This window comes from Balaenoptera musculus, chromosome 4, assembly GCF_009873245.2.
Source record: "Balaenoptera musculus isolate JJ_BM4_2016_0621 chromosome 4, mBalMus1.pri.v3, whole genome shotgun sequence".
Classification (NCBI taxonomy): domain Eukaryota; kingdom Metazoa; phylum Chordata; class Mammalia; order Artiodactyla; family Balaenopteridae; genus Balaenoptera; species Balaenoptera musculus.
Window position 1 is genome coordinate 12,040,730 of NC_045788.1, and position 25,966 is coordinate 12,066,695.

Genomic DNA, 25,966 nt, shown 5'->3' on the forward strand with positions numbered 1-25,966 from the left:
GTATTTGTACTTTTGTTTCTGGCTTATTTCACTTAGCATATTTTCAAGGTTTATCCATGTTGTATATGTATCAGAATTTCATTTCTTTTTGTGGCTGAATAGTAATCCATTGTATGTATATACCTCATTTTGTTTATCTGTTTATCTGTGGATGGATACTGGGGTTGTTTACACCTTTTGGCTGTTGTGAATAATATTGCGTTAGACATTGGTCTACAAATATGAGTCTCTGTTTTTAATTATATATTGGGTTTATACCTGAGAGTAGAATTGCTGGGTCATATGATTTTTCTATGTTTAGCTTTTTGAGAAACCATCAAACTGTTTTCCACATTAACAGCACCATTTTACAGTCCCATCAGCAATAAACAAGAGTTTCAGTTTCTCTGCATCCTCACCAGCACTTCTCATTTTCCTTTTTTTTTAAATTAAGAAAAAAATTCTGGCCACCATAGTATATATGAAGTAATATGTCATGATTTTGATTTGCATTCCATTATGATTAATGATGTTGAACATCTTTTCATGTGCTTATTGGCCATTTATACATACACAAATGGAGAAATGTCTATTCAGGTCCTTTGACCATTTTCTAATTGGGTTTTTGTATTTTTGTTGTTTAGTTTCAGGAGTTCTTTATATATTCTGGATATTAAACCCTTATTGATAAATAATCTGTAATAACTTCCCCTATTCTATAGGTTGTCTTTTCATTTTTTTGATAATGTCTTGATACACAAAAGTTTTAAAATTTGATGAAGTCCAGTTTATCTATTTTTTCTCTTTTTGTTACTTGTGCTTTTGGTGTCTTATTTAAGAATCCATTGTCAAGAATCCAAGGTCATGAAGATTGATTCTCTGTTTTCTTCTGAGAGTTTTATGGCTTTTAGTACTTATATTTAGGTAGCTGATCCATTTTGATCTAATATTTGTATATTGTGTGAGGTAGATCATTGAATTTTATAATTATGACCAAGACATACTGTTTTTTTTTTCTTTAAAGATTCTGTATTGTTAAGTTTGGCAGTTATTTTCTAAGTTCTACCTCGTGTAATATTTAGTCATTATGCCCTTAGTTATTGAGTACCAGATAGTTCATGGAACTGGGCATTTTAGCTCTTAAAATATGTTCTTAATATTGAGTCTTCAAGAATGACTCAGGATACAAAGAAAGTAAGAGACAGGATTGATAAATTTTATTACATTAAAATGAAATTTTTTTTGCATGGCAAAAAACATATAGTGAAGATAGCTGATAGATTAGAAGAAAATATCTGCACTATATCAAGATAAAGGGCTGAGATCTCTAATATATAAATAAGTCTTAAAAATTGAGAGAATATACTACAGTAACCTGATAGAAAAATGATCAAAATACGTTAAGGATAATCCTCCCCCGCCCCAGCATATGAAAATGGCCCCTAACATATGAAATGATTTTAAATTCATAATTAGAGAAATGCAAATTTAAGTGCACTGAGATACCATGTTTTAGCTGTCAGATTGACAAAAATTAAAGTATAACAGTCCATCCTATTGGCAGGGGTATGAGGAAACACACATATTGTACATTCCTGATAAGGCAAACTGGTACAACTCTTTTTGAGAATTTGGCAATATGCAACAAAGCCCTACATATGCATTTGCCTTTTGACCTGTCAGTTTCAACTGTAGGAATTTTCCCTGAAGGTACAACTCCAAAGATATGAAATTCCATATGCAGGGTTATTTATGGGTCATTGTGTGCAACCTCCTTTGTAGGAGAGTGGTTGAATAAACTATGGTGTATGTAGTGTGTGTGTGTGTGTGTGTGTGTGTGTGTGTGTAAAACAGAGTGGTACGCAGCTATGGGAAGAATGAGGAAGATATCTGAACTGAACTCTGACTGATAAATTGATCTCCAGGATATACTGTTAAGTGAAAGAGAGAATATCTATATAGGTTATGTTACTCTAAGCAAAAGAAGAGGAAATAAGAAAATATACACACATGCTCATTTGAACAGAAGGAAACATAGGAAAGATACACTAGAAATGAGATTGGTTTCATAAAGAGGGTGGGGTACAGAGAGATTGAAAGGATGGAGAGGGCTTGACACTTCACTGATTTTACCTGTTTTGGGTAGTTTTAACTGTTAGAACTAAACTAATGTTTTATATACTCAAATAAACAAGATTAACAAGGATGGGGGAGAGGATGGGAAAAAAATACGCCCCAAGTCCCAAATGGAATAATACAAACAGAAACAAATGAACCTAACTATATTTCAAATGAATAACATAACCACACTGAAGGGTGGGCATGGGAAGAACTAACCTAAGTAATTTAGGAATACAGGGTTTTGACTCTATAAGGCTGTTGACAAAAGAACTATAAACAAACTTGAGACTAAAGACAGAACTGTACACAAATACTGTACTTGAGTTAGATTTTTTTTTTTTTACAGTGATATGGTTAGAACTCCAAAACTACTCTGTGTATTCTAGATTAGAGCAAATAAATATATATAATGGTGATAATGAAAGTCAGGTTTTTCACTGTAAGAGAAAAGTGTTCCAGATAAGGAAAGGGAAAAGGCTGTAATGAACTTCTGTAGAGTTAGATTGGCATTGGCAGCTTCAGTATGGACTCATGGTTTTTAACATATTTACAGATAAACATAAAAATAGATATAGATATGTGTTTGTGCATATATGTATATATTCCTTAACTCAGCCTGTGGTGAAGGCCTTAAAGCCATGACACTTCCGAATAATGTTTGTCAATGAAAGGAACTAAGGCTCCCTGGAGAAGGGACTGATTCTAATGTAGGGGCAAGGAAGATGCAAAGATAAGCTTGAACATCTTTTGGTGCCAGAAAGTTAGGAAGTACTCAAAAATACCACAGACTAGGTGGCTTAACAGAAATTCATTTTCTCACAGTTCTAGAGACTGGAAGTCTAAAATCAAGGTGTTGGCAGGATTGGTTTCTGGTGAGGCCTCCTGGCGGCAGGCAGCTGCCTTCTCACCTCGTGTGGCCCTTCCTCTGTGTGTGCCTGCTTCTGGTCTTCCTTTTCTTACAAAGACACCAGTCCTCTTGGATTAGGGCCCCACTCTTACCACTTTATTTAACCTTAATTACCTCCTTAAAGGCCCTGTCTCAAATATAGTCACATCGTCGGGGTTAGGGCTTCAACATATGAATTCTGGGGAGACAAATCTATAATAAATGTCAACTGAAAATTATTCACAGCCTAAAAGTTGAGGGTTATGTTTTATTCAGTGGGAATTTTTAGGACTTCAAGCCCGGGAGGCAGCATCTCAAGTAACCCTGAGAGAACTGCTCCGAGGAGGAGGAGGGGGGATCCAGGATATATAGGAGTTTTGCAACAAAGGGCAGGTAGTCTGAACATCAAAAGATTATTATTAATTAAAGAAAACCAGATATCCCAAATAAAGGAATTTAACGCCTTTCTTTGTATGGGAAGATATAAGAGTCTGGGCGCACTGAAATCATTCCTTTGATACGCACCTCAGCTATCTGGGGCCAGTATCCTGTGCTTTCATAGCTGGAGTTTCCTCAGGGCTCACCAGCTCACCATAGGCTGGTGGCTGCAATCAATGATGACTGTGAAATCCTTTGTTTACTGATATGGCAGACAGTATTCCATTTCTCACAAACATCATATGCCTCTTGATAATGATGCTTTGAGGAGGATACAACATTACTTCTGTGGTGTTTCCCTTTCCCCCAAAATGCATCACTTGCACCCATTTAGAAAAATCAAACCCAAGTTGTAGTTTGTAGAATATCACTATAGTACTCCCTGCTTGTACTTTTCCAAAGTGTCAAGGTCCTGAAAGACAAAAAGAGTGAGTAACTGTTCCAGATTTAAGGAAAGAGATAAAACAGTTAAATGCAACTGTGATCTCGGATTGATTTTTTTTTTTCCCCTAAGTTTATTTATTCGAATCAAGATTGAAATACAGCCCACACACTGTAATTGGGCCGTAAATATCTCTTAAATATCTCTTAGTCTAAAAATGTTCCTTCTTTTCTTTTCCTTGTAGTTTGTTTACAAAATCAGGTTGTTTGTTCTGTAGAATTTCCCACAGCCTGGAATTTGCTGAGTACATTCTTTTGAGGTAATTTAATGTGCTTCTCTATCTCCTGTATTTCTTGTAAATTGATGGATGGGTTAAGAGCACTTACTGTATGTTATCACTTCGGGAGTTTTTTTAAAAAAGAACTATCCCTGGTACCCACCCATCCTTGGGACGCACCATTCCTGTGGATTCTGATTTAATTGGTCTGGAGTTCTTGCTGTTGTAGGAATTTTTAAAAGCTCCCCAGGTGATTTTAACATACAATTGGGGTTGAGAACCATTGTTCTAGACCTAGTTACCACTGGTCAGGGTGCAACTTTAATTTTTTTGCCAAGAATACTTACAGAACCTGTATTCTTGATAAACACCTCACTTATTAATAAGACTTGCCCACTACGAGACACTTGCCAGCTTCTGCTCTGCTCCATGCCAGCAGTCTGATCCTTGGAGAGCTTCATCAGGGACAGGCTGACTTTTCCTGCTTGCATGGCTGCTACATTTGCCAATAAAATAGTGTCTGGCAATTGGAAACCTTAATCTCAACACTTTCAAAGGTGAAATACATGGACTTGCTAGTCCTTGTAGAAGATAGTAGACTAAATTTGTGGATGATTACATACACTCTTTCTGATCAGTCCTGTCACCTTTTTGTACTTTCAGTGAAAGATCATTTAAGAGGCATAGGTATGTCTCAGGGTAACACTATTCTATTGCTGTGTAATTGTCCATTAAGAAAAATCCCAGTATTTTCTTTTTTTCAAATAGTACTTCTGATGCTGGATATTGTTAAGAGCTTCGCAGAGGGTACCAACATGACAAAAGCCATGTCATACTCATGTGAAGATCTAGAGTGGGGGCGAGACAGATGCATAAATGTTACATCACTAGTGTTAACCTTAGGGGAAGGGAACCACACGCTAGGCACCATGCTACACACTTTTATAAATGGTGTTTCTTTTAGCTCTTGTTGAAATGAAAATAGGTAATATTTCGATTTTCCACTGAGAAAAAAAGACACGGAGAAGTTAGTAACTTGTTCTGGGACACAGAGATGGCAAGACATAGAATTGGGATTATAAATTGGGATCTAGTCAAGTCTGACCTTGACCAGAGCAGTGGTCCCTGGACCAGCATCATCAACATTCCCTGAGAACTTGTTAGAAATGTAGTTTCTGGACCTACCCAAGACCAGCTGATTCAGAAACTCGGGCTGGGGCCCAGTCACCTGTGTTTTAACAAGCCCTCCAGGTGATTCTGAGGTTCAGTAGTAATCTTTCTGATTACTAGTGTCTTTCTGTTTACTTGCAAGTGAACCTTGAAAAATTTTTATTGTCAAGAGTTGACCTGAAACTAGTAAGTTTGAAAAATCACTATACTAGAGTGTTTCACCCCCTCTCCCAACCCCCCCCCCCTTTAAAGCTGTAAAACTCTTTGTTTAAATACTATTTTCCCCCCAGAGCTAAAACATAGAATACATAAAAACAAAACTATTGTTTGAAGTTGGAGTGGGCATGGGACCTTGTCCTGTCTTCCCATTCTGAAGGGGATGTTTGGTTTGATGCCTGCTGTACTCTACTGTTATCCGCCCCCCACCCCCGCCGGCTGAGTGTGGTATGGTGTGGGTATAAACACTTATACAGGGTTACAGAAAAATATTGGCCGCCTTGTTCTCAACCACAAGGTCAGTTAAAGAAACGTGGAGTCATTTGGTCAATACCTTTGGGACCAAAATTCACTACTATTTCTAATGATAGTGCCATGGGCCTTTCTTACAATTATGACTTGCAGGTACCAAAAGTCCAAATTCTCCCTTCTACCTGGAGTGTGTTTTATGCACGTAAGCTTCTCTGTGTTAGTAATTACAACCACATCTAGGTGGGATTGTTTAGTGTCATTCACTTTTGGCTTTAATCAGCAAGCAATTGAGCAGGTCTACTTGATTTCTGTAAATCACTGTGAACCTGCAGTTCTTGGAACTGCTGTCCTCAGTGTTGTTGGAACTGCTTTGTCACTGTTGTTTTCTTCTGCCTGTGTATGCCTTCTTCACATTTTTATAATAGCATTGTATGATTTGGCCTTTAGAGTTCCCAGGATAGCCCTGCTTTCCTATGCTATAGTTACTAAACAACTGTGGAGAGGTGCCTGGTTCGTTCAAGTTCAATGCCTGGTAGACTTGATTTTCTTGGGCGTTAGAGGTCTTTCTGATTACTTGCAAGTGAAACTTGGAAAACTTACTGTCAAAGAGTTGACCTGAAAAATTTTAATAACTCTGTCTAATAACTCCCCAACTTTGCAGGGATGAAGTATTTTCAGTTTTCCCCCATGGCTTGACTTCTTTTGGGTAATTCGGGCTACCTTTGCTGACTTTCTTTTAAAAATCAGATTTCTGCTCATGTGCTGAGTGAAATAACAGAATTTGTAAAACTAAGTTTTCCTCAGGGATAGTGTATAAACTTCTGGTGGTAGCTCATTTTAGAAGGTATTTACCTTTTAAAAATAAAATATTATAATGTTCATATTTAATCTAGCCGTGCCTTTCAGCCCCATTGTCTAGGCCAGTGATTATCAACATTGGCTGCACATTAGACCTGCCCTGGGGAGCTTTTAAAAATAAATGTCTTGGGGGCTTCCCTGGTGGCGCAGTGGTTGAGAATCGGCCTGCGAATGCAGGGGACACAGGTTCGAGCCCTGGTCTGGGAAGATCCCACATGCCACAGAGCAACTGGGCCCGTGAGCCACAATTACTGAGCCTGCGCATCTGGAGCCTGTGCTCCGCAACAAGAGAGGCCGCGACAGAGAGAGGCCCGCGCACCGCGATGAAGAGTGGCCCCCACTTGCCGCAACTAGAGAAAGCCCTCGCACAGAAACGAAGACCCAACACAACCAAAAATAAATAAATAAATAAAATTTAAAAAATAAATAAATGTCTTGGCTTCACCCCAGACCTAATAATTCACACTCTCTAGGATGGGGCCTGGACACTTGGATTAAAACAGAAACAGAAGACCCCTGTCTTAGTCTGCTCTGACTGCTATCATAGACTGGGTGGCTTAAACAACAGACATTTATTGCTCATTGTTCTGGAGGCTGGGGAGTCGAAGATCAGGGTGCTGGTGAGGGTCCTCTCCTGGCTTGCAGCTGGTCATCTTTTTGTTGTGTCCTCACATGGTGGGAGCGGGGCAGGGTGGGGATCGGGGGGAGAGCCTGCCTGCCTGCGCCACTCATGCACATGCAGGCTCTCTCTGGTGTTTGTTTTAAGGGCCCTGATCCTATCATGAGGGTTCCACCCTTATAACCTAATTATCTCCCAGAAGCCCCATGTCTGAATACCATTACATTGCGGGGTTAGGATTTCAACTTATGAATAGAGAGGAACACAGTTCAGTCTGTAGCAACCCTCATGTAATTCTGATGTGTATAAGAATTGGAAACTGATGGATAATGGTGCTTAGACTCAAAAATATGAGTGAAACACCTGGGAATCCTGGTAAAATGGACATATGCGTTCAGTAGGTCTGTTATGGGGCCTATGTATATAGGACCCATATTTGACTGAATTATAACATCCTAAAGATCTGAAAGTTTCTGCAGTTTTTAAATGCATCCAATTAAAAACTTATAGCTTGTCTTACTGTCTGGGTAGATCTGAGTCATTTAGTAGAGGTAGAGGTACATAATAAAACAGTTCTTTCATTTTAGCCAGATTGGCCTACTTACATATTAAATTTCTATTGCTGTGACTTTTAGTAGTGTTCATCTCTTGTTTGGAATACTTCCTTGGCATATTTTAGCTATTCTCTGCTGTCCGTTCTTCATGGCTTAGCTCAGGGAAGTTTTCCCTGAAACTTGAATCTGTAGACAGTGAACTTCTAAATAACATGTGAAAGACATGTTATCTCTTAAAATGGTTATTTCAGGTGGTTAAGATGGTTACCTTCAACTTAACTTCTGTGAACTTACTTGTATTTTATAATTCTCAAAATTGAAGCATTGCTAAATCACTTAGAGATTGTTTTTAAGCTGAAATGTTTGCATAATAGCATAATAATACGTAATAGCTGCCAAACTTTTCCATAGTGGTTGCACCTTTTAACAGTTCACCAACAGCATATGAGGGTTCCAGTTTCTCTGCATTCTCTCCAACACTTCTTATTGGCAGTCTTTTTAAGTTTAGCCATCCTAGTGAGTGTGAGGTATTATCTCATTGTGGTTTTAATATGTATTTGCCTCATGACTAATGATGTTGAGGAGCTTCTCTTGTGCTTATTGCTCATTTGTATATCTTCTTTGTAGGAATATATGTTCAAATCTTTTACTCATTTTTAATTGGGTTATTGGTCCTTTTTTCTTTTATTGTTGAATTGTAAAAGTTTATATATTGTAGATATAAGCCCCTTATCAGATAAATGACTTGCAGATATTTTTTCCCATTCCGTGGGTTATCTTTTTAACTTTCTTGATGGTGTCCTTTGCAGCACAAAATTTTAAAATTTTGATGATGTGCAGTCTTTTTCTTTTGTTTCTTGTACTTTTGGCATTATGTCTAGGATGCCATGGTCAAGAAGATTTAAGCCCATGTCTTGTAAGAGTTTTATAGTTTCAGCTCTTACATTTAGGTCTTTGATCCATTTTGAATTAATTTTTATGTATGGTGTGAGGGAGGGGTATAGCTTTAATCTTTTTTGTGTGGTTATACAGTTGTCCCAGAACCATTTGTTGAAAAGAGTCTCCAAGTATTCTTTACCAGGGTGAATAGTGTTACTATTTAGCATATAAGACAAGCTAGAAATCTAGTTCATCATCATGTCCTGTCATTTTTACCTCTACTTCTACTATTTCTGCACCTTATCACCCTGTCCAAGCTACATTTAGCTGTTGTTTAGACTTATGTAATAGGTTCCAGACTGGTCATATTCTCACCACTCTTACTCTCCACTCCTTTTATTTTCCAACTTGTAGCCTTTATTTATTATTATTATTTTTCAGACCACAGTTCAAGGTCTTCCTTTTGCTCTTAAGATCAATATAGAAATTCTACAGTATGGCCCATAGGACCCTGTAGGATCCCCACCCACTTCTTTAGCCTGTTTTTGCTTTGTATGTTGTCTTGATTTCTTCAATCCAGTTACTTCTCAGAGGAGTGTTTCAATATGCTCCCTCCACCATAGCTACCAATGTGCCTGCATCCTACTTGTGTTACTCTGCCTTCCCATCTGTAACTGAATGAACTGTCCATCCCTTTATCTAAGACCAGCCCTATTCAAAATTGGCCAGATTCCACCCCTCTCATTTAGTCCAGAACATTGCTTTATCAGTTGTCCTGTCTCTCTTCTGTGTTGTCAGTTATCATTCTAATCAACATACAAACATGATGTTATTTCTTCCATCTTAAAAAAAAACAAACCCAACAATGACCCTACATTTCATTCTGTCTATGATCCCATTTCCCTGCTCCTCTTTTGCATCAGAATGGGAATTACTGGGGCTTCCCTGGTGGCGCAGTGGTTGAGAATCTGCCTGCCAATGCAGGGGACACGGGTTTGAGCCCTGCTCTGGGAAGATCCCACATGCCGCGGAGCAACTAGGCCCGTGAGCCACAACTACTGAGCCTGCGCGTCTTGAGCCTGTGCTCCGCAACAAGAGAGGCCGCGATAGTGAGAGGCCCGCGCACCGCGATGAAGAGGGGCCCCCGCTTGCCGCAACCAGAGAAAGCCCTCACACAGAAACGAAGACCCAACACAGCCAAAAATAAAATAAATAAATAAATAAATTAAAAAAAAAAAAAGAATGGGAATTACTTATACTTGCTGTCTCTTAACTTCTCTCCTGCTGTTTCTGCTGAACCCACTCCTGATTTTTGGGTCCCACTATACTACACTGAACTCATTTATTTATCTCCTTGTCACCAAGTCCTGTGGTCAGCTCTCAGTTCTTATCTTAACTTTTCAGTAACATTTGGCCCAGCCCGTTACACTGTCCTTGAAATACTTGCTTCTCTCTTGGTTCTCCTTTTACCTCACTGGTTGCTCCTTCTTGGTCTTTTCTCTTGGTCACTGCTCATCTTGGATTTCTGTCTGTTGGGAGGATGCCCTAGGGTCAGCCTGCAGATCTCTTCCCTTTCTTCTGTGCTGGTGTGTATATTTATCCTCAGATTTAATACCATTTATATGCTCATGACGACACGTGCTTGCTTCAGCCTGGACCTCTCCTAGGTGCACACGTACCCACCTTCCTCCTGGACGTTTCTACCTAGATGTCTAATAGCTGGTTCCCTTGCTTCTTTCAGGTCTCTGCCCAAATGTCACCTTACTGGAGAGGTCCTCCTTGCGGTGCCCACCACCCCCCACCATATAAAATGAAGTAACTCCTCCCTTGCTTATCCTTCTTTTCTTAATTGTTTTCTAGAACATTTATCATGTATTATTTATGGTCTTTTGCTTCCTGTTGGTATGTAGCTCCATGAGGATAGAGTTCTTACCTGTTTGGTCACTTTTGTGTCCCCAGTACCAAGAATAATAAGCATCGATTATGTGTCAAAGGACTGAGTGAGTGGATGAATGTTGGCCATCTTTAGTGCTTCACTCTCGCCGTGCTCCCCCTTCCTCACACATTCAGTTCCTTCTGTTCTTCCATCCCCTCCCTCAGGCAGCTTCTTGCCTCTCACTTCCATCAGCATCACTTCCTCATCAGACCTTTCGTGTCCTGATTGTAGTCTCTGATTGCAAGCGCCCTTAGCCATGGACTCCTTCATAGTAGTGATCATTTCAGTTTCCATTCATTTGTGCTGTTCTTTGTTAATACCTGTCTTCTGTTTCCCTCCACTTGCCCTCCCCCTTATTTTGCTCTCTCTTAAATTCTGAGGGCCTAGCACAGAGTCAGATTCTCAATAAATGGCAGGTGTTTGTTAAAAGAGTAAATGAACAAATCAAAATATTCTTATGATTTATATAACTCACAACCCATTTGAGTTGGTAAATCTCTGTAACATTTGCTTAAAAAGAAAATAGGATTAAAATTTAATGATTTCATAATTTTAAGTTGATACAGAGTCTAGTAAGCATAAATACAGTTAACATCACTGCCTTTGGCCAAGAATTTACTGGGATGTGGCCTCCCTCTGTTGTGGAAACCGGTCCTTATTGTGGATGGCCATCCAGCCTCTGCCACCACCCTCAGCATCTGGCACTCTTCATTCTAAGTCCTGAAGTTGGTCTGCTGTAAACTCACCCTTTGGGTTTGGGGTTGCCCTCTTGCCCTTCATATATGTAGAGAGTTATCTTATCCTTTATTAAATGAAATATAGTCTCACTTCATTCTGTTGAGATTTTTGAGCTCTTTTGGGCCCATGTAATGCTCCTGAGGGATTTTATCTAAAGTGTGTTCCAACATAGACCCTATTTATATACCAACTACCAAAGGGTAACTTTTAAAAAAGACTTTTGTGAGTAAGGCTCTTGTACCGGAGGGGGCAGTTTCCAATATATTAATGATATGTTTAATAGAAGTATGTCTAATAGAAGAATTACTGCAAATCTAGCATTACTAACCTTAATAATTTATTGAGCTCATTATATTATTGAGTATGTGTGTATAAATATTAAATAGTTTTGGGAGAAAATAGCTATTTCAGTGTTTATTACTAGTGGGTCAAATACTGTATTAATGGATGTAATCCTCAAACAACCTTAGGCACTATCCTCATATTATATATGAAGAAACTGATGTACGTGAATCTTAGAAATAGAAGATTTTCTTAATCTCATTGTCACTGCAGGCAGTGTAAACATATTTGATCCTTCTTAATGATCTCAGAAGGTAAAATAACCATGTCAAGAAAGGTAATCTGTTTCCAATTTCCTCAGAATTTTTGGTCACTAGTATCTTCTCATTAAAAGAAAAATACTTTATGCTCTTTTCTTTAAAATACTTAAATATTTAACAATGCCTTTGTAATAGATGAGATTAGAAAATGTGTATATGATTGTTCCAGAACTTGGATACATTGGGAAATACTTTTTTTTTTTTCCATAGCTATTTACTGTTTTTTTGGAGTAAGTACAAAGTTGTTTTTTTTTTTTAATGGATACAGGTCTCTATAATAATACTTTAATAATAATAGAAACTTAAATTATTATTTTTTTGACCTTATTTGTTGTGTTAAAGAAGTGCTGCCTCAAAAACAATTTTTAGGGAAATATTTTATCCTAAATATGTTGATTATCCAAGATTGAAAACATTTCACCTGGAAGCTTAAAGATTTGTATCTTCGCAATAAGATGATCACTTCAGTTTCAGTATTGTTTAAATCAGTGGATGTGTGGCAGCTGAAATGTTTTCTTCTCTAAAGTTTCAGCGTGGAGCTTTTGTCTCCCTTTCTCATACTTTTTCAAAACTTTTTGTCTATAAAGATTCAAGTCTGGATTGGGGATTTATTTCTAGAAGTGTGTTAAACACTTTTCTGTAGATATTTGCTTATGAAGCTGCATCAAGTAGGTGCCATGGTTACCATCATCTCTGTGACTCTGCTTGTTCACAGCCCCTTCACTCACCTGTGTGTCCTCTGCTTGTCTGGTTTCTCTGCTTTCTGTTTCCCCTCGTTTGAGAATGGGTTTGTAAGTCTGATGTTCTGTCATGGTGCTTCGGTAGAGTAGCCTGGTGTCCTTTCTGTATAGTTAAGAAATGAGCTGGTCAACAGGAGTAGTTAAAATGGAGCAAGCTTAGCTGTTCCTTGTCCCTCGTGTTAAACATAATGAGTTTAGAGGATTATGACTCCGTGTAATCATTGGGATCTGCTAGACAGGACATCTGTTTTACTTTTTACTCATTACACTGGTGTATAAATAGCATCTTTTTTTTTTTAATGTGAAAATTATTTTGTGTTCTAGCTAGCACTGGTGACTTAATTTTTGAAATGTGCTTTCTGGAATAGCACATGATTAGTATAAAATTATCTTAATAGGACTGGAAACTCATTATTAGTCTGAAAATATTTGTTTTCTAACTGTGAAAAAAGGTTTCTGGGAACGTTTGAATTTTCATTTATTCTAGACCGCATTAGAATTGTTTAGTATATTCAAATATTTTTCCTTTGGTTTTATTTCCTAGGTTGCACGTTTTCAAAAAATTCCTAATGCTGAAAATGAGACAATGATTCCTGTATTGACATCAAAAAAAGCAAGTGAATTACCAGTCACTGAAGTTGCAAGCATTCTCCAAGTAAGTGCTTGGTGGGGAGGAAGGGAGTGGATAGTAGAATGAGTCACTTAGACTCTATAGATAAGTGCTATCTGGTAGAATTTTCTGTGATGACAGAAATATTCTGTTCTGCAATGTCCAGTGCAGTAGCCACTAGTTAAACATGACAATTGAGGATTTAAAGTACGGATAGTTTAGGGGAGGAACTGAAATTAATTTAATTTAGTTTTTATTCATTGAAATTTAAATAGGTTCATGAGGCTAGTGGTCACCTGATTGGACGGTGCAGCTCTAGATCATTAGTATTGCTAGGGACTGTTTGTGCTGTGTGAGGATTAGTTGGATTAGGAAAATAATTTAATTATTAACATAAGTAGAGTTAGGAGTTTATCTTTTTTTTATGTGTTTTCTAATGTAAAAGCTAAGTACAAGTTCAGAACTGCAAATAAACTTTGCTTATGTAATTTAATCTCTTCCTAGTTTTAAAAAGCACAATCTAATGAAACATGAGGAAAAGAATATTTAAAATTCTACCTTCAGAATTCACATATTTTAACAATGGCATTAAAAACATCAGGTATCCTTTTTTTGAGGTTTTTTTTGGGGGGCGAGTTGTATTTATACTCTGTTTTAAAACTACTTACTCTAAATATATTTGTGTTGCAAGACTCTATTAGTGAACTCTATTATAAAGCTTTTGGCCAGAGAAACTTAATTATTTTAGAGATGCAAGTAATTTATTCTTTAATGATAGTTAAAGTAATAAATCATGAGAGGCAGTGACTGAAGAATGTAGGTGGTGTTCATAGGGCATAAAATGTCCCAAGAACCAGTTCATGTTAACTTCATTATTTTGAGTAATTTAGGAACCACAGATTTTCTGCTTGGAATAAATATTCAGTCCAAGAACAAAAGGTAACACCAATCTCAGAATTTTGATAGGCTCAGAGAACAAGAAAGATGCGTGATCTTTTGGAGAAACTAATTTTAGAAAACAACAAGACAACAGTGAAAATGAAGAAAACTAGTTAAAATGTACTGGTATTTTGCTTTCTGTACATCCTGACTGGTTTGTGTTATTTCTCTTTCTCCAAAGAAAATCATAATTTTTTTGTTTATTAAACTCTATCTTGTTGCTTACATTAAAAATTTTTTTATTGAGGTATAATTTATATAAAATACAGTGTACTCATATTAAATGTACAGTTTGCATTTTGACAGATGTAACCATCACCACAATTAAGATGTAGAAAATTTTCATCACTCTGAAAAGCTTCCACATGTTTTTTGCAGCTAATCCCTCCCAGTGCTCTGGCCCCAGGCAACCACTGATATGCTTTCTGTCCCCATAGATTAGTTTTGACTGTCATAGAAGTTCCTGTAAGTGTGATCATATGTATGTACTTTTTTTGTGTTTTCTTTTTTTTCTCTGCTAATATCCTCAATGACTTTTATGGGTAAAATCTCATAGGCTGATCTTCAGAACGGTCTAAACAAATGTGAAGTAAGTCATCGGAGAGCCTTCCATGGCTGGAATGAATTTGATATCAGTGAAGATGAGCCACTATGGAAGAAGTATATTTCTCAGGTGAGATATTTTTATTTTCTCCTGTTGTGTAACTTACATGTATTTTTGTAAATGTAGTTGTTTACTTTTGTGAAGTGATTTTTGGAGAAAGGAAATAATTTTTTTAAGTGTTTTTTACCTAAATTTTGTCATTTGTTAGAGTTTATTGTTACATTGGAATTTCTATGATTTTAGTGTGCAAATCTTTAAGGACTTATATTACATGGAGGTGATACTATTAACAGTAGTTTCCTTTGCAGGTGTCTTAACTTAAATATTTTTTATTATAGAAATGCTAATTTTTAAAAAAGTAATATGGCTAGCTTAGAAAATTAGTAAAAGTTAGGTCATTGGACTGCCTGGGTACAAGTTCCTCCTTTATTTCTTACTAGCTGTGTGCTCTTTATTATCTTCTGAGCCTTATCTGTAAAATGGGGATAATAATCTTAGGAGTTAGTAAGCTATCGATAGATGATAGCTATTTTTAATTATATTTTATTAATGTCCTAATCTTTTCAGAAAAATTTACTCTAAGATTTTTCTTGTCTTTATGACAAGTATATTAGTGAAAAGCTAAAAAACTCCTATGGCCAGTTTTCAAGTAGTAGGATTAGTTTGCCAAACAAATAAATTCTTTTTGGTGAAGAAACTTTCTAATGCCTTCTAACCTGCAGGTTCTTTTTAAAAAAAATCTTTAACTTTTCTAAAGGGCCTTACCTGTTAATGAACCAAAATCTATCAGTTTTAACTTATTTAAATTAATTTGTCTAAAGTAGAAAAACTGAATTTTTAGAGAAGAACCTTGTATCTGTCTTGTTTTTATTGGAATATTTTTTATATGTGTATTTGTATTCTCACATTTACCACATTTCCACATTACCTAAAACTTCAGAGGTTTACTCTGGATTTATAAATTACAGTGATTTGACTTATCACTAGGCAATATGATTTTTAATGTTTTGCTTTCTTGATCCTGTTTCAAAGCTAGAGAACCTGCATCATGAGATTGCTGTGAGAATGAAATGAAATAGTGCCTGTAATGTAGTTAAGTGCAAGCAGTAATTAACAGTAAATATCAATTGTTAATCATAAAGCACTGGACGACTCCTCACTCCTCTACAGAGAACACTGAATTTGTTGTTCTGCAAACATTTGGAGCCTGCCATCTGTCAGGTGGTACCATGGCACAGCTGTTTTAGGGTGAAATAGAATGATCATGGGCCTTGCTCTCAAAGTGTGGTGATAGCAGCTAATGTTTGAGGGGTTTGTAGTTTACACAGTGATTTAATATACATTCTTGGTTAATCCTTACCACAGTTTTTGGTACAAGGTAGGGAAGCACCCCCGGGGCTTAAAAAATTAAGGTCACACAAAAATTGGAGCTGGATTCAAACCCAGGTACTCTGGCTCAGTTTGTGTGTAGTTTGTCAACCCTGAACCACATTGCAGTTGTACTTTTATTTTGCTGGAGCAGTGATTTTCAATCCTCTGTGCATTAGAATCACTTGGGGAGTGCTTTAAAAATGCTGAAGCCTGTGCCCTGTGCCCAGAGATTCTGATTTGATTGCTCTGGTGTGAACCTGGGCATTTGTTGGAAACTCTTCACGTGATTCTGATGTGAAGCAGGGTTGCAACCACTGTGCCAAGGAACGGAGCCATAAAGGGAGTGGGAGGTGGTGGCATCTAACTTCAGAGTTATGATATCCAGGGGCTGAGGCTCTCTGCTGGGATGGATTCTTTGCAAAGTTACTTTGCAACTTTGATGGCGATTGGCACCGTTTCATCAGAGGAAGGCACGCTGGCAGCAGAGCTCTGACGTTTAACTAGGATGTCCAACTGGAAGAATTTGGGGTGGCTCTGGTGCTTGGTCATTTAAGAGCTGCCCAATTGAGTTGGTGCTGTGGTTTGTTTCTTTAGATACTTTTGTCTCTGCTAGCTAGATGTTAGGAAAACCAGTGTTGGGAAAATCTTCAGCTTCTTCTGTGGTGAGGATCTTACTGTCTGCTCTTAGCTGCCCTGCCCCTCCCCTGGTGGGGGATGGTTATTCCTTTGGTGGGTGGGTCAACCACAGAATTGTAATCTACACCCATTTACTTATAGTATAGGAATGCTGAGGAATGTTTGGAATGTATAATTTAGGTGTTCTACCCAGTGCTTAATGTAAACCTTTAGCTTAAAAGTTATTTTCCATTTATTCTAGCCCCGGTAGAAATTCAGAACAGCTTATAGCATACTAAAAATACATGTGTACTATAAGGAATTGGTAAATTCTTAGTTTTAAGCAGTAATGCCCTGATAGTTTTTTTTTTTAGGCTTTTGCTGTGCTGGTACACAACTGTCTTTCATACAAAACTGTTGAATTGCTGTTTTTTTTTTCACTTTCAGTTTAAAAATCCCCTTATTATGCTGCTTCTGGCTTCTGCAGTCATCAGTGTTTTAATGCATCAGTTTGATGATGCTGTCAGTATCACTGTGGTAAGAAAAAATATATATTTTTAAAAATTGTTAATCATATAAATTAGGATTGGCTTTTATTTTAGAAAATGAATTGAGACATGCCTTAATGCTTCTTCAGGTTTTTTTGTTAAAATCCAAATTCTGGTTTTAGTTGCAGTGATCTCAAGTAATGTTCAAGGGTCTGTGATTGGCACCCTAGAATTATTTAACAATCCGATAATTTAACAGATATGAAATATTTTATAATAATTTTCCAGTTAAATATTTATTTTACTTTCCAATTGAGAATACGTTTCAGTAATCGTGAACTGAAGCCTGACATTTTAAAAATTAAAAGTATTATTTAACAGTGTACTCTGTATTTTTATTCTTTCCAGTTAGGTTATTCTGGCTTTCATTTTTTTTTTTTTTCTTGCCCTTCTGTTTCATTGTAGTATAAAAATTTATAGTAAGTATAAGCATTGATTAAAGCAAGTGTGTTAGGCTTAAGAACACAGTAGAAATGAACGTAGAGCTGTGATTCACCAGCTCTTGCTTGTGGACTCCCAGGAGTCTCTGAGATTCTTTTAAGGGAGCATATGAGGTCAAAACTACTTTCATAAAACTAAAAACATTATTTGTCTTTTTGCTATAGACATTTGCATCAGTGGTGCAAAAGTGATGGCGGGTAAAACTGTTAGAGCTTTGGCTTGAATCAAAATAATGGCAACAAACTGTCTAGTAGTCATTGTTTTCTTTCACTGTTTCTCTTAGCAGTGTTTTTGATAAAACAGTAAAACTTAATTTGATTAAGTCTTGATCCTTAAGTATATACCTTTTTAATGTTCTGTGTGATGAAATGGGAAGTACGCATTGAAGTATGATGGTTGTCTCAAGGAAAGGCTGTGTGCTGAGCTGAACTAGCCTTTTACTCGAAATAATGACTGAGACAAACTATGGTTATTAAGACTTGGATAACTGGCATACTTTTTTTGAAAGTGAGTGACATGAACCTATCACTACAAGAAAAACAACTGACAGAATTTGTTGCCAATGGTAAAATTCAAGCTTTCAGTGATAATTAGAATTTTGCAAAAATTTTATGCATTATTTTATGGTGGACAGCTTCCCAGTATTTAAGACCTTATTCTAATGAGATCAGTAGTGATTTTAGTGAATGTGATTTTTTTTTTTTAACTATTATGTAATGTGTCAACACTTGAAAGATTTGAATAACCAAGTGAATCAGTCTTTTCTAAATGACCAGTGCATGACGATATAAAATACTCGGTGACAAAAGAGCCATTCAACATGCAAAAGAGATCAATAGATTTTAATATAACAGATTATGAAAAGTTCATTGATATAGTTTTAGGTTCTATATTACAAATTACTTTTAAAGTAACAGTTGTCTAATTTTGGTGTAGTAGCTAAGAATAATATCCACAATCATCTGAAAAGGCTTTTAAAATACTCCTCCCTTTTTAAACAATATCTGAATGAGGCTGAATTTTGTTCATATACTTCAGCCTAATCAACATATATCAATAGATTGAATACAGAAGCAGATACAAGAATCTGGCTTTGTATTAAAGGAGACATTAAAGATAGAAAAATTGAAAGCACTGCCACTTTTCCCACAATTTTTGGGGGGGAATATATTTTTCATAAAAAATGTTGTATGTGTTAACATGTAATGGGCTTACTTTTTTTTAGATACTAAGTAGAAATTAAAACTGAGTGATTGAAAAAGTATTTAATATGGTAAATATCAATAGCTGGAAGTCACATAAACAAAAGCTGGTCCTCCGTTTGTAAGAGCATAAAGGGATCCTGAGATCAAAGAGTTTGAGAAGCCTTCCTGGGGAGGCAGGTCCCTGTCAGCTGTCCGTTTTTCCCCACAGGCCTCAAGGCGGAGTTGTGATTCCTTCCCTGACTGTTTTGTGCTTATTGTCTGGTGTCTTGGGGCTGCAGATAGAGTCAGAAAAATAAGATATGATTAACAGTTATTTCAGAAGTTACAATGTCTTATTTAAAAAGGTTGTTTGTTTTGTTTAGGCAATACTTATCGTCGTTACAGTCGCCTTTGTTCAGGTGAGTAAGTAGCCTATTTTGACAACATAAAAATAGTATTTTAGTTAATTGCTTAAAAAAATCAAGGTGGCTTATGTTAAAATGTATAGTTAATGGGTATGTTGGTCAGAACAATTTATTCTTTGTTTTTGAAATAATTTCAAAAACAATAACTCTCCAAGGAAGTTTGTGGAACCAACTTGGCTGCTTTGGTTTAGGCAGTGGCATGAAGAAAATCTAGTTTTTTATTTGATGATGTTAAAGGTAACTGAAGCAGATGGAAACAAAAACTACAGTAATAGAAATAAAATCCAGCAGTAGGCTTTTAAATTTTTTCCAGTTAAAAAATTGGGCCAGAGTTCAAATTCCTCATTCCTCCATGGAAGGGATGTTCTGATCTGGATCGAACTCCCTGTTTAGCATAGACATTGAAACAGTAAAGAAAATATATGAAAAGGAACCCCCTTTAAAAAATTAATGTGAATAATGTGGAGATAATGTCTGGATTTCTGTTGACAAGTATAGATATAAATAAAAACATGGGCTTAGTTTTATGTTTATTTAAATATCTGATAACTTCCTCAGGTTTTAGAACAGTGTTGGCAGGTGTCATTTGATTAGCTAAAAGTTTTAAAGCATGGTTAATAAGACTAGAAGAATTATTCTAGTTTAGGGAAAAATTAATATGTCATTTGAAATTCATGTTATTTTGAATCATAAGACTATATTTTAAGTGGCTGTGGTTATTTTCACATCTATGATTTATTCCTTGGGTATTTCCTGTCATGATCCAGTTTTCCTGTGGTAATCTCTAATTTAGTAATTTGTTTTATAGTCACCCAGTGTAGAAGAGCCGGTTTTAATCAGATTATCTGCAGCAAGTTTGTGAGTTGCATTAGTACACCATCAGGGATCCTGTATCTAGGGAATCCTTTTGCTTAGAACAGATAAAAGTTGCCTTAGGGCAGGTGGCGGGCTTAGTTTAGCAGAGGTTATTCCAGGCTGAGCCTCATTGGACACAGCTATTCATTTGGTCATGTGGGTGGCACGGCCCACTGGACCAGTAACTGGAACCCTTTTGCATCTTTAATAATGCTACAGATGTATGGAGTGGCTTGCTTCAGAAGTATTCTTACAGTATTATCACTTTGTATGGAAGAACGTCAGTAGCTTGGTAATAGCCCCTACTCTCAAAAAAATCCCACAAAATTTCTATTTTAACATACTCAGTGTGGACTTTTACACAAAGATAGTGTGTTACACACCTTAAATGTAGTGGCTGAAACCATCTGCCAAGTATCTTTATGATAGGTTCATTTGATAGGTTCATTATTTATATTTGTGTTTTTACCTGTGTTTTAGGAGGAGAATGCTTTTTATAGTCTTTTATTATTTACATCTGCCTTCCCCCCTTTCTAATCTCAGTTTCCCATCTTCATTGTACACCCTTGCAGTCATAAAAATAGCTAATTGTTTTGTATAGTCATATATTGAGGCCACCTTACAATAAATTTAAAATTTAACTTTTAAGTGTTCATTTGAGATGGCTGTCAAGTTTTTCGTGGTGTGTTGAAGGATCATTTTGATATAGAGGTATCTTTGTAGTTGTAGGGAGTAAAGGCTAAGAAGTCTGAAGAGGGAGGTGAAGATTGGACAGCTTCTGTGTCATTTATTAGTAGGATCTAGGAGTAGTGAGTGTTTTCTAGCCTTTTATGGAATTTTTGGGTAAAACTTCCAAATTCCTTAATATCCTTGGTATGATTGGGGGAGGGATGTCTTTGTAATTTTTTTTTAAATTGAGGTATAGTTGAGGTGCAGTATTGTTTCAGGTGCACTATACAGTGATTTGATATTTGCCTGCCTTATGAAATGATCACCATAAGCCTAGTAACCGTCTGTCCCCATACAGAATTATTATAATGTTCCTTATACTGTATATTACACTGGGTGTCTTGTGAGTTTTATATTTACAGATTTACCTTACTCTCACATTTGTTCCTCTTGCCTAAGTAGTAAAGACAGATTTAGTTCTAAGTTATTCATATACAGCTTTGCATTTTCTATTTGAAAACGTTTGTGATGGGTATGCAGTTTTGATTAGTGCTAGCACTGCAGTCATTTCAGAACACCCCCCGACTTTCACTCCCACTACTCTCCCTACCCCTTCTTCTCCTTTTTAACCTTAGATCAAAAGATTGGTGTACTTAGTGCAGACATGAGACAAAAATAGCAGTGATGTTTGTGTGAAGCAAGACAGCCCATGTTACTGAGGTGAAGGGTGTCTCTGACTCTCAGCTGTGATTGTATGGTTGGAGGAAGGCTGGAGCCTCACAGAGTTAGGGCCCCTGAGAATTTCTCCTTCCAGGTAATTCAGTCATGGGAAAGGTGTCTGTCAGGGTAGGGCAGCCACATCTCTCTCCTTGTTTAACGTATGTTCTTCCCAGGCAGATTTGTTTCACAAACCTTTACAGTTGCCTTGGGCTTTAATCCTCAATGCCAGTGTTGTTTGCAGTTAATTGTCTTTGACTTCCTTGGTCATTAAACATTAAAAGTAAAGTTATCTTAATTATGAGGCTCAATGGTCTTAACTTTTAATGACTGAAAACTCTATACTCTTTGGACACACAAATCAGTTTTCTTCACTTTCTTATAAGTAACTTGACCTTAGGTTTGCACATTGAATATTGAAATATAAAATTGAGGGACTTCCCTGGCGGCCCAGTGGTTAAGACTCGCACTTGCAATGCAGGGGACGTGGGTTCGATCCCTGGTTGGGGAACTAAGATCCCACATACTGCGTGGTGCGACCCCCCCCACCCCAAAAAATATAAATATATATATATAAAAAATTGAGAATACTTAATTATCAAAAATTGGTCACTATAATTTAACATAAGGGACAAGCTTTTATGGGTAGGAATATAAATGCAAGTAAAGAAAAAGATAAAAATTGGGAGAAGTGTTAAAATAATGATTGGGGTCAATATTTAGTTAAGTCTAACATAATATATGTTCTTAAGAATGTACATATTTGCATTTCTTTATAAATATTTTTTCTTAATTTTTTTTTTAATAGGAATATCGTTCAGAAAAATCTCTTGAAGAACTGAGTAAACTTATGCCACCAGAATGCCATTGGTATGATCCTTGTTTCTGATGTGGATTTCTACTCTAAAAAGTACAAATTAAATGTGACTAGTACAGTGTACATTGTGGCCCAATATTTGTTTAAACATAAGGTAGAAACCATTAATCTGACATGAAAAATTCATGCCCTATTCAGTATAGCAAGTAGTACTATTAAAACTTTTGTTACTTCTAATTTTGAGATTCTTGAGACATGGATTTATTCAACAGATACTTTCTGTGTGTGACTGCGTGCCAAGCACTGTTGTGGGTGCAGTGATGTATAATCAGACCCTGGTGATTGAGAAGGTTGCTACAGTTCTCACATTTTACATTTGAGCAACTGGTCCGCTTTTCCAGTGCTTTGTTTTTTTTCTTTTAATTCATCTGAGCATCTTAATTACCAAGAGCACAAGAGTAAGTCTTTTCTTGGTTTCTGTATTTGACTTATCTCCTTAGAAGTGGTGATAACGCAATATATTTTCCCCCAGGCAAGCCCCCTGGAAGGAATTTTTTTTTTTTTTTTAAACTAAGATTCAGACCTTGTTTTTTGATTTTTTTTTTAAAATTAATTAATTAATTATTATTTTTTTTTTTGGCTGTGTTGGGTCTTCGTTTCCGTGCGAGGGCTTCCTCCAGTTGCGGCAAGTGGGGGCCACTCTTCATCGCGGTGTGCGGGCCTCTCACTATTGCGGCCTCTCGTGTTGCGGAGCACAGGCTCCAGACGCGCAGGCTCAGTAGTTGTGGCTCACGGGCCCAGTCGCTCCGCGGCATGTGGGATCCTCCCAGACCAGGGCTTGAACCCGTGTCCCCTGCATTAGCAGGCAGATTCTCAACCACTGCGCCACCAGGGAAGCCCCAGGAATTTCTTAAAATAAGTGGCCTGGCTTGCTTTCTTCAGCCGTGGTTGTTTCTGTTTCATGTTACAGTGTGCGTGAAGGAAAATTGGAACATACACTTGCACGAGACTTGGTTCCAGGTGATACAGTTTGCCTTTCTGTTGGGGACAGAGTTCCTGCTGACTTGCGCTTGTTTGAGGTGAGTTTGATGTCTTAGTCTGTTTGAGCAGCTGTAACAAAATAACACATAAATGTACTTCTCACAGTCCCAGTGGCTCGAAGTCCAGGATCAAGGCACCAGCATGGTCGCATCCTGGTGAGGACCCTTTTTCTGGTTCATAGCTGGTGTCTTCTTGCTATGTCCTCACATGGTGGAAGGGGCTAGAGAATATATCCAGACAAAACTCTTAATTCGAAAAGTTACATGCACCTCTATGTTCATAGCAGCACTATTCACAATAGCCAAGACATAGAAACAACCTAAATGACCACTGACAGAGGAATGGCTAAAGAAGGTGTGGTACATATATACAGTGGAATATTACTCAGCCATAAAGAGAATGAAATAATGCCATTTGCAGCAATGGACCTAGAGACTATCATGCTAAGTGAGTAAGTCAGAAAGAAAAAGACAAATATTATATGATATCACTTATATGTGGAATCTAAAATAGGACACAAATGAACTCATCTACACAACAGAAACAGACTCACAGACATAGAGAAAAGGCTTGTGGTTGCCAAGGTAGGGGTGGGTGGGGGAGGGATGGACTGGGAGTTTGGGGTTAGAAGACACAAACTATTATATATAGCAATGGATAAACAACAGGGTCCTGTATAGCACAGAGAACTATATTCAGTATCCTGTAATAAACTATAATGGAAAACAATTTGGCAAAATAATGTATATATGTGTATAACTGAATTGCTTTGTTGTACAGCAGAAATTAACACAACATTGTAAATCAACTATACTTCAATAAAAATAAAAAAGTTAATAGTAACAGATGTATAACTAATTTAATAAAGAAAGGAAACAACTTTTCTAATCTAAAAGAAGGCAAAAAATAAGAACAGAAATAGGAACATAGAATAAATAGATGGGTCAATTAGAGAACAAATAGTAGGAAGAGCTATAGAACTCCACTGTATTAGTGCTTATTTTAATTGTAAATGGATTAAATATTCACTTAAAACACTGAGATTATCAAAGTGATATAAAAAGCAAATGCAATTTAAAACAGTGACATATCTAAGCATTTTTTTTTTTTCCCTTAAAATATATCTGTTTTTCCCATAGAGTCTTTTGAGGTATCCATGTAGTAAATCAGCAGATCTTTATGGAAATGAGTGTTAGGCATTGTGGGAGACACAAAGATGATGTGATAGAGTTCTTGCCCTCAGGGAGCAGACTGTTGGTGTACACAAATCACCATAAGATAAGCTAGAACTGGGTAAGTGCAAGAGAACTACAAAGAATGGAGTAGAAAATTTAGAGAAGGGAGAGGTTACTTCCCATTTGAGTGAAATGAGAATGCCTCAGACAGCATTGCTCTGGTGGTCGTAATCGAAGGGTAGTACTGAACCGAGATGGAGCAGCAGCGGTATTTAGATCCCCGTGAGTGTTCTGGTGTGTGATTAGAGCTGCAGTATGTTAAAGGTAGAAAATGCGTGGTAGAATCAGGGGGCCTTGGATGTGAAACTCCACTTCAGATTTTATTGGTTGGGATTTAGCTTTGAAGGTCATACCTGGCTGGCAATGATGTTACGTTTAATCCTGCCACCGTGTGTAGAATATGTTGAAGGGATGGAGTAAGGCACCTAGTATAAGAAGCCCTCATAGCCCATGAGAACGCCAGTCTCATCTGTTATTGGAATTGACATGTACAGAGCTGTCATTCTTTGAATACCTGGTATGTCCCAAAACATAAGCGTTCTCATGTGGAGGTTATGGAAAGCCTGAAGAACATTTGGAATTATAAGTACAAGCTTCATTTAATCTTGAAATAAAGAAAGGTCTTTCTTCCAAATACTTAAAATTTATCCTTAGAAAGATATCAGATTGCTTTAATTGTTGAGTGCAAATAATACAATACAGCAAGTATTGGGAATGTTAATTTTACTTTATTACCTTCTTTCTCCCCTTAGTAGGTCTTTTTATATCTTTTTTACTCATTTCTTGTCCCTTCCTCCTATCCCTAATATTTGGTTCATGACAAGACCTTGAATTATTCTTCCTTAGAGATGCAGTAGGCCTGTCACTTGATATAAATCATCTTCCCCTCCCCCAGAGAACCCTAATTTGAATCCATGAAGTTTTTGTCACCATTTATTCTGGAGTGCTTCTCTTCTAATTCAGAAGCAGACCTCCTCAGTGGGATAGTTAGAAGATGATTTTCCCATTGTCTGAACAGTTTGAGCAGTATAACGACGTAGAAACTTCAAAACACCATTTGACTTGGTAAAGTATTTAAGGGTTTCATTTAAACAAGGGTTAATTGAGAATTATCTCAGATAATTAATAAAATTAATTTTCTTGTATAGAAAAATACTTGTCAGAATATGGATTAGTACATATTTTATCCATTCAGCAAATATATATCGAAGACTTACTGTGAGTTTAATAAGAGGGATTTTTAAAAAA

At 36.9% G+C, this 25,966-nt stretch overlaps 1 protein-coding gene across 6 annotated transcripts in view; it reads left to right on the forward strand.

Moving 5' to 3' along the window:
* ATP2C1 (ATPase secretory pathway Ca2+ transporting 1) overlaps positions 1-25,966 on the forward strand; it is a 118,386-nt gene that overhangs the window by 40,621 nt on the left and 51,799 nt on the right. For all 6 annotated transcript variants that reach the window (XM_036851695.1, XM_036851694.1, XM_036851696.1 and 3 more), the window contains 6 exons: positions 13,192-13,302; positions 14,753-14,869; positions 17,234-17,323; positions 19,343-19,378; positions 22,434-22,495; positions 23,413-23,521. In XM_036851695.1, the coding sequence (XP_036707590.1) occupies positions 13,192-13,302; positions 14,753-14,869; positions 17,234-17,323; positions 19,343-19,378; positions 22,434-22,495; positions 23,413-23,521 (525 nt within the window). The remainder of the gene's footprint in view (positions 1-13,191; positions 13,303-14,752; positions 14,870-17,233; positions 17,324-19,342; positions 19,379-22,433; positions 22,496-23,412; positions 23,522-25,966) is intronic.